Source organism: Carassius auratus, unplaced genomic scaffold, assembly GCF_003368295.1.
Source record: "Carassius auratus strain Wakin unplaced genomic scaffold, ASM336829v1 scaf_tig00215910, whole genome shotgun sequence".
Taxonomy (NCBI): Eukaryota; Metazoa; Chordata; class Actinopteri; order Cypriniformes; family Cyprinidae; genus Carassius; species Carassius auratus.
This window is the reverse complement of record NW_020528304.1, coordinates 84066-93997: the sequence shown is the minus strand read 5'-3', so window position 1 is coordinate 93997 and position 9932 is coordinate 84066. Positions and strand designations below refer to the sequence as shown.

The 9932-nt window shown below is 37.1% G+C and overlaps 1 protein-coding gene across 1 annotated transcript in view; it reads left to right on the top strand.

Moving 5' to 3' along the window:
• The first annotated feature begins 496 nt into the window (after window positions 1-496).
• LOC113096295 (1-acyl-sn-glycerol-3-phosphate acyltransferase epsilon-like) overlaps window positions 497-9932 on the top strand; it is a 72699-nt gene continuing 63263 nt past the window's right edge. Inside the window, exons 1-4 of the mRNA XM_026261658.1 lie at window positions 497-715; window positions 1893-1962; window positions 3168-3283; window positions 3430-3519. Coding sequence (XP_026117443.1) covers window positions 497-715; window positions 1893-1962; window positions 3168-3283; window positions 3430-3519 — 495 coding nt within the window. The remainder of the gene's footprint in view (window positions 716-1892; window positions 1963-3167; window positions 3284-3429; window positions 3520-9932) is intronic.

The window sequence follows — 9932 nt, the reverse complement described above, 5'->3', positions numbered from 1 at the left end:
AGCAATCTAGCCGGATGTATTTGTAAAACATAGCGTTTGTTTATATGTTGTTTTGTTATAAATGAGGGAGTTACTCTCCGTGCTTGTCCTCTGGAGTAATTTGCATCTACTTCTAGTCTTTTTTTTAAGTAGCTAGTACAAAGGAACATTTAGTGTAACGTTAGTTTGCGTAAGGTGTAGCAGCACAGTTTATGTCTGTTTAATGTTGGGGTTTTATGAATTGTGCCTGATTAGACTAGAACTACAGGAAGTGCGCTGCATTAAACCTGGAGGAAATTTCCGGAAGACTAGCAGCGTGAAATTTGCTTTAACTTTTTTAAGCTCCTCTGCCGAGATTATTTGCACAATTATTGTGCGATTAATAATTAAAACCGTCTGAATTGGGCGAAAAGATCGATGCTTGTCGGTCGAAACCACCAGGAAGACTGACATAATTTGAGTTGCAGGTGTCTAGAAGGATCAGTTTCGCTCGAGTCATTTTGGTTTTCCATTGAAAATGCTGCTGTCTCTGGTCGTGCACACTTACTCGTTGCGGTACTGGCTTCCAGCGGCAGTGATGCTGGGCACCGCTCCTGCTTATCTGCTGTCCTGGAGCGTCTGGAGGCTGCTGTCTAATGTGCTGCCGTCCAGACTCTATCACACTGTGGATGACCGTGCATATTCAGTGTATCAGAGTATGGTCCTCTTCTTCTTTGAGAACTATACGGGAGTGGAGGTCAGTATTACTTTTTCTTTTATCTTTTTTAACTTTAGTGCGTTTACTTTTTTACATCTTTTCCTTCACTAATTACATGTTACTTTTGAATGTTTTATCGAACTAAAAACAATACGGCACCCCTTGTTACGTGTCTAGGATATATTGGCATATAAAAGTCATTAATAAGTCATTAAATTGTGGTTAAAAATAGTGCTTCGTGCGTTCAATTATCAAATTATTGTTTTAATGCCATTTGTTTTGAAACAACCAGCATCTCTTCTATTTTTATGTTTATCTTAAACTAAACATTTCACACACACTGCCTAACAAAAATGGTATGAATGGTCAATATCACTGAAGATCATTATATAAACTACAAAATACACTGGCCAAGCAAAAATATATGAGTAATAGTAGGATAAAAATCGAAAAATACATTCTGTATGTCAAGCCAGATTTATTTCTCCCACTCTCTCTCTCTCTCTCTTTCTCTCTCTGTAAGCACCACATGCTACAGACACACACTCACAAACATGCATACACAAGCAGATATACTTGTCAGTGCTGTTCTGCAACTTTAATGCTAAAATAATTTTTAAAAGCTTTTCTTTCAGTCTGCTTCACATTAAACCTTTGGCGTACATTATTTTTCAATAATTTAACACCCCATTATCAATTATATATATATATATATATATATATATATATATATATATATATATATATATATACACACACACACACACACACACGTGTGTCTGTGTGTGTATATATATATATATATATATATACACACACACACACACGTGTGTCTGTGTGTGTGTTTATGTATGCATGCATGTATTCATTCTCACATATGTATGTGCACAGCTGTGCAGGGTTTTAAAGATGTGTGTCCACTACTTTTTTGGGGCAAAACAATAGAGGGTTGTGTGTGTTTTGGCTATGTGGTGTATTTGTTTGGGTGTTGATTTCATTTATAAGCAGTGTTTGCCAGATATCACTTACTGCACCTTTAAGGGCATAAAATACATATACTTAAAATACTTACTGAACAAACAGCTTTGTTCCATTTACTATACAACTGGAAACTAGGCCCTTTTTCAGGCAGTACTATCTTGTAAGTCCTGTTCATTCTAACTATATTATTATTGTTGTCTAATGTATTGAAATGTTCATATAAAAATCTGTCCAGATTGTAATTTATGGGGACATGCCAAAGAAGAAGGAGAATGTGGTTTACATGTCAAACCATCAATCAACAAGTAAGTCTCAATGCTTTGTAAATGTACAGTACAGTATTTATTAGGGCTGTGCAAAAAATTGAATGCGATTTTCATGCTCATATCATCAGTAAAGATGCTCCTGTGATTAGAAGTATATCTCCAGCACGTGTGTTCAGGGGTTGCCAGGTTTTCACAACAAATCCTGCCCAGTTGCTTCTTGAAACTAGTCCAAACTAGCCAAATCGCGTTTCCAGGAGGTTTCCCGATAAAGATTGCTTCCAGGGGTTAAAATATAATTTTTTTGTAAGGGGTGCCTTGGGAAAATTTGCATTTTCTGTGGCTGTTTTTCATGTCCGCGGGTGGAAGCGACCCCAATATAAATAACGTGATATTTAGCACCTAAAATGCAAATTTTACCAAGGCAACCCTGCTAAAACACTTATATTGTAACCCCGGGAAGCAATTTTTATCGGGGAACCTCCTGAAAGCGCGATTGGACTAGTTTTGAGAAGCAACTGGGCAGGATTTGTTGTGAAAATCTGGCAACCCTGATCCAAACACACGTGCTGGAGATATACTTCTAATTAAGGGAGCATCTTTACTGATGAGATGTGCATGAAAATCGCATTCGATGTTTTGCACAGCCCTAGTATTTATGCTCCAAAATGTGTTAATACCTATGTCCCTGGACCACAGAGCCAGTTTTAAGTGACAATTTTTTGAAATTGAGATTTATACATCAAATGAAAGCTGAATAAATAAGCTCTAGACTGATGTATGGTTAATATTTGGCCAAGATACAAGTATTTGAAAATCTGGAATATAAGAGTGCAAAAAAAATAAATAAATCGCCTTTAAAATTGTCCAAATGAATTTTTAGCAATGTATATTACTAAGCAAAAATTAAGTTTTGATATATTAACAGTAGGAAACTTACAAAATATTTTCATGGAACATGATCTTTACTCTATCCTAATGATTTTGGCATAAAAGAGAAATCAATCATTTTGACCCATACAGGTTTTTTTATTTTATTTTTTTTTGGCTCAATTTTTTTTTTATCTCTAAAAATATACACCAGTGACTTAAAACTTGTTTTGTGGCCTAGGGTCACAAATGTGTAATGTATTTTTATTTTTTATATGTATCATTTAGGTAAATAAATACTATGGTACCTCACTGTTTATCATGGTATGTGACACCATCACTGTACCATTTGGTAAGGGTTGTTTTCTTTGTTGTAGCTGATTGGATTATTGCTGACATGTTAGCCATCCGACAAAATGCACTTGGACACGTAAGATATGTCCTGAAAGATGGTCTGAAGTGGCTTCCTTTGTATGGATGGTATTTCTCACAGGTAGTGTACATATCTAATTTAAAACTTTAGATCTCATGAATGTTTATTGAATGATTTTATAAACCATTTACACAAGTGTATTCTGCTTGTGTTGCATTTAATAGGACCAGTTATATGTTTATGACTATGGTTGATGTTATTCACAGCATGGAGGTGTGTATGTGAAGAGAAGTGCCAACTTTGATGAGAAAGCCATGAAAAAGAAATTATCATTTCAGACCAAACTGGGCACACCTGTGAGTATATATCTATACCACTAAGTGATTTAAAATCTAGAAAGCAGTGCTTGACACATGTACACATGGACAACCAGAATGGGTAATACCGCAGCAAGTCAGTCGCGAAATCATTAGTGAAACAACCACCAGGTGGCAGAAATGGGACGGATTGCCAACTGAATGTAATTGTAAAATTTTGGTTTGTAAAGGAGATGAAAGGAAGAAGTAAAACAACAATAACATTATAATATAACATTGTAACATCGTTAAAAACCATAAAAAATGTACAGTGAGTTCATTTCAAAACGTGGGATAGTCTTAGGCTATAGTCTACACATAAAAAATTAAAAGACCTTTACACAATGGCTCTTATGTATGTTATTGTTATTTAAGCTATTACATATAAGGTGTGTATATGCGGAGCGAAATGAATGGTCCAGCATTTAGAAATAATTTTTATTGACTCTGTTATTATTCTTGATTTTTCAAATAGCTAATACTTAGCATTTTTGAATTATGCATTTAATGTTTGATCGCTCTGGTGCCTCATGCGCACATATTCATTAGAAACAGCGCAGCCATTCAGCGTGCCATTCAGCGCGAGCAGCGGTCCACTTTGTCATATTTTTGCTAATTATAATATTTTTCCCGTCGATCCTAAGACACGCGTGAACTACAAAGCCTATTTTATCTAATGAATAAGAGTTACGCTTCAAATGGGCAACATCACGAATATGGAAACATTTGGATTTGTCCTGAATGAGAGAGCCCAACCTTTCCTTATGTTTTGCTTTAAAAGATTACTTTTTTTTAGTTTGTTTGTTTATAGCTAAGCCTGTATTATTATGTACTGCAATTATATTTATCCATTAGAATTATATATTTAGAATTATTGTTCTGTTCTGATAAATTTGTTAAATTTAAAGGATTTGTTGTAAAGTGAAGGGAACTAAAAACATCCTGATAGTACATTATAACATTATTAAGCCTGCTGTTATTGTTTTTGAATGTAATAAAATGCAACTTATACATGACTTATATATATTTTTTCCTCTCACAACCTCTCACAAGGTTTTTTTTAAACATTCAGCAAGCGTTAAAATGTGTAATGTTTGCTTAATTTCTTACTGTGGGTTAACAAATTTACATTTTATACTTAGGAGTCTGGGCCTAATCTAGGCTACGTTGGTAACTATTTACAAATTTCGTGTATGGGTTTTTATCCAGTATTTTATTAATATTATTATTATTATTATTATTATTTATAATAATTATTATTTTTATTTGGCGGCCTATTATAATTAGGCTATCAAACTGCCCAGCTATTCCACTTCGGCACCGCATTTCACACATACACATGCACGCATGCCCAAAAGTCATAATGCTTTGACTCTGATAACTCGTTAAATCCATGAAATAAAAGAGATAGAAAACAAGGAGTTGGTGTCCCACACATTTAATGGCTGGTACACGGCAACAGGCTCTTCTCATCCATGAGAGATTAACTCTTTAACTTGGCGTTACAAATAAAGTAAAAACAAAATAATAACAAGGCGGCAGAGCGAACCATCCATAGTGGTTCTCACGTAGTTCTGCTACATCATTACCACATAGTGTGCGTTATAAGTTAAGTGATCAGTCTCTTAAAGGGCACACCACACTATAATGTGATGCATGCAAAATACATAGTTTTGGCTGTTACAAAGTCACCATCTACAAACAGACATACACTCACCTAAAGGATTATTAGGAACACCTGTTCAGTTTAATGCAATTATCTAATCAACCAATCACATGGCAGTTGCTTCAATGCATTTAGGGGTGTGGTCCTGGTCAAGACAATCTCCTGAACTCCAAACTGAATGTCGGAATGGGAAAGAAATGTGATTTAAGCAATTTTGAGCGTGGCAAGGTTGTTGGTGCCATGTGAAAAGGGAAAAACATCCAGTATGCGGCAGTCCTGTGGGGGAAAAAATCCTTGTTGATGCTAGAGGTCAGAGGAGAATAGGCCGACTGATTCAAGCTGATAGAAGAGCAACTTTGACTGAAACAACCATTTGTTACAACCGAGGTATACAACAAAGCATTTGTGAAGCCACAACACTCACAACCTTGAGGCAGATGGGCTACAACAGCAGAAGACCCCACCGGGTACCACTCATCTCAACTACAAATAGGAAAAAGAGGCTACAATTTGCATAAGCTCACCAAAATTGGACTGTTGAAGACTTGAAAAATGTTGCCTGGTCTGATGAGTCTCGATTTCTGTTGAGACATTCAGGTGGTAGAGTCAGAATGAGAACATGTGGTGTGGGTGATATTTTCTTTGCACACTTTAGGCCCCTTAGTGCCAATTGGGCATTGTTTAAATGCCACGGACTACCTGAGCATTGTTTCTGACCATGTCCATCCCTTTATGACCACCATGTACCCATCCTCTGATGGCTACTTCCAGCAGCATAATGCACCATGTCACAAAGCTTGAATCATTTAAAATTGGTTTCTTGATCATGACAATGAGTTCACTGTACCAAATTGGCCCCCACAGTCACCAGATCTCAACCCAATAGAGCATCTTTGGGATGTGGTAGAACGGGAGCTTCGTGCCCTGGATGTGCATCCCACAAATCTCCATCAACTGCAAGATGCTATCCTATCAATATGGGCCAACATTTCTAAAGAATGCTTTCAGCAACTTGTTGAATCAATGCCACGTAGAATTAAGGGAGTTCTTAAGGCGAAAGGGGGTCAAACACAGTATTAGTAAGGTGTTCCTAATAATCCTTTAGTTGAGTATACATCGTCTGCAGATCTAAGGTATTTCATTGCACTTTAACAAGATATCTGAATGGCCTATATATGTGCAATATTTTAAACTGAGTTTAGTGCCACAGTTATGTTAGAATACATCTCATTCTCGTTTCTTCGGTGGTGCGTTGGGCTCGTCATGGGGCGCGGTCCGGAGTGCTTTGTGACTGATGCATCAGTTCAATTCAACTTTACTCCAAATATATGAACTTACCTGTTTTGAATACTTGATATTTAAGGTTTTCGTTTATGTCCAATATTATTGTTAAACTGTTGCACTTTAAATGATATCTGCTATTGAATTTCACCGTTGACTGATTTTGCAGAATATTTAGACTGATAACTTCTGTGCGCAGATGCGGCGAATTTGTCACAGGGCACACAATATGACAGTTGCGTCCGACTATATATGAACTAGCTGTTTTTAATACAGTATTTTTATATTTAATGTTAGTTTATCAGTATGTTTGAAAGTATTTTTTTTTTTTTATTATTTGTGATTCCATAGGCTCTCTCCCGCACACCTGCATGGTTTAAAACCCTAAATAGCTAGGCTATGACAAGAACAAATAGTCTCTCTCCTGCTCTATCCATGCACAATAATATCATGTATTGTCGATTTTATGGGCTGGGGCTGGGCACCCTCACCCCACCCCCCCAGCGTCACTGCTAAAAGGCAAACCATCAAAACTCAAATGGACTGAAGAAGATATCCAAGCTTTATTGGTTTTGTCTCGTCTGATGTCCGGATCGTGAACAAATTTTTCTATTTAACCGGATCTTCGTAGTGAACCGGCCGAACCAGTTCACCAAATTGAGGTGAATTGTTTGAAGAGGTTCGAGTCTCCAATACTTAAGTTATTTGGTTTATAAACGTGCCTTACACTCCCTCTGAGTAGAAATAAAGCAATATACGGAGTTATTCAGAGATAGCATATGTTAAGGGGCATAACATTTCCGTCAAACGCTTGAGATATTCAGCCAATCTCAATGCACTGGATACACCTCGATTTTTCAAAATGATGAGTCTTGTAAAAATCAACGTGCTTCAGAAGGCGGTTCATAGAGGAGAAACAGTAATGAATATTATACGGAAAATAATGTTTTTTTTAAACTTAAATCACATTAACACATTGCATTACACCAAATACACAAAATAATGCTATTTTTTGTAGCATCATATGACCCCTTTAACATTGAACTTTCCTCTGAAAAACAAAAATGTAAAATTAAATTTAAATGCCTATTTTATTTTTTTGATAATGGCCAACCATTCTCCATTTTGCCGATATGGTTGCTTCTGGTTTGTGCATTGTAAATTACAGAAAGTCTACAAAATATGTTGTCTCCCAAGCACTCAGGTCTTTTTTGTCAAGCATGTGTGTATTACCCAAATCTAAAATAGCCTATAAAACACTTTTAAAGATGGATACTTTCTGATGTCTGGACATAACATTCTGTTAGAACTTTTTTTGGTTTTGACAGAATGTTGTGTCAGTAATGCTGGAATTGCCCAATAATGACATTATTATTTTCCAAAGTGACCGCAGAATTATTGTATACAATTAAAACAAAGCAGCACATTACGAATCAAAGCTTTTATATCTTTGGCAGATGAGCATATCTTTCGGCCAGTTTCTTTCTCTCTCTCTCTCTCTCTCTCTCTCTCTCTCTCTCTCTCTCTGTCTCTCTCTCTCTCTCTCTCTCTCTCTCTCTCAGAGGCACCTGAGAAAATCAAAACCATGTTATATTGTAATTAAATTCTCTGTATGCCTTTGCAAGAATTGCAAAAGCCAAACAAAACAAGGAATTTGTCCTAAGACAGACACTTTGCCTAAACCTGCAAGTTTGAAATGCTCATCAGACACTCTCCATATGAAAGAGCAAGAGATTGACACCTTTATTTCAACCCCCACAGCTAAACAGAACAACCCCCAAACCCCAACCCCCTCCAGCTGGATTGCACTTTATTTTACAGTACGTGTACTTACATGTGCTTATAGTGTACTTCCAGTGTATTTATCTAAGAAAGTTCTGTAATACAAGGTAACTACATGGGTAGGGTTAGGTTTATGGGTAGGTTCAGGGTTAGTACCTTGTTATTACATAGTTATTGTAATTACTATAATACGTACATAGTATGTAAATGAGGAACAGGACTGTAAAATAAAGTGCTACCCAAACTTCAGTTGGCCTCTGTCCTTGGCAGTGTCGGCATCATACCAGATTGTGATGGAGGTGGTGAGAATGTACTCGATGGAAGTGTAGAAGTGAACCATCATTGTCTTTAGTAGGTTAAACTTATTCAGCTGCCTCAGGAAGTGCATCCTCTGCTGTGCTTTTGTAATTAGAAAGCTGATGTTAAACTTCCATTTGATATCCTGGCTGACAGTAGTTACTACTAAGTAGTTAAACAGAATAATGGGGGAAGGTGGGGCTGGGTCCACTTAAACATATCCTTAAAGGGTTAGTTCACCCAAATAGCAAAATTATGTCATTAATAACTTACCCTCATGTTGTTCCAAACCCATAAGATCTCCATTTATCTTTGGAACACAGTTTAAGATATTTTAGATTTAGTCAGAGAACTCTTAGTCCCTCCATTGAAGCTGTGTGAGCGGTAAACTGTCCATGTCCAGGAAGGTAAGAAAAACATCATCAAAGTAGTCTATGTGACATCAGAGGGTCAGTTAGAATTTTTTGAAGCATCGAAAATACATTTTTGCAAAAATAGCAAAAACTGTGACTTTATTCAACATTGTCTTCTCTTCCGTGTCTGTTGTGAGAGAGAGTTTTAAAAAAAGCAGTTTGGATATCCGGTTCGCGAATGAATCATTCGAAGTAACGTATACTATTAGAGTGTACAAGTTCATGACGTTTTCACACCTGTCCTGTTTAACTCCTGGATAAATTCTGGTCTACAGAATCCCCCACAGCTGCTCAAGAGCGTTAAGATTGGGTGAAATGCATGTCCACTGAAGGATTTTCACCTTGGGAGAATGAATATATTCATAGTCATGTTGAAAAAAAATAATGCCCAATAATGCAGGGAATAAGTGGAGGGTTGCTCAGTAGTGTATGAATTCATAGCAGCATTGATAAGATACAGTACAACTCCCTCACACCTTTTGAACTCATTCATCCCTATATAAAAGTTTTACTACCACTAAATGTCACTGTGGGTACCGAGCACTTCTCACTCTACTCCTCCTCCAGCAACACCAGAACATTTTGGGGTTTTTTTTGGATCCGAAATGATTCACTTGAGCCCCTTTCACACTGCACGTCGGACCCGCAATATTCCCGTAACATTGCCTGGTCGCCTTCTGTGTGAAAGCAACCACGTCCCGGAATTGATTACCGAATCGAACCCGGGTCGGGGACATAGTAACATTGCGGTAATCGATCCGGAACGAGCGCTGTGTGAACAAAAGCCAGATCTAATTCGGTATCGAAGTGATGACGCGCGTTATCGCGCGACTTTTTTACCGGCTGTTTTGAAGGAAGATCAACATTCGCGATGAAAACATATGTGCAAACTGTAATGAAGCAGAGATCAGTTAGTTCCTCACTTTCCGCGCTGACGCAGAGATCATTTGCTTGCTTCAGTTAAAGTATAACGT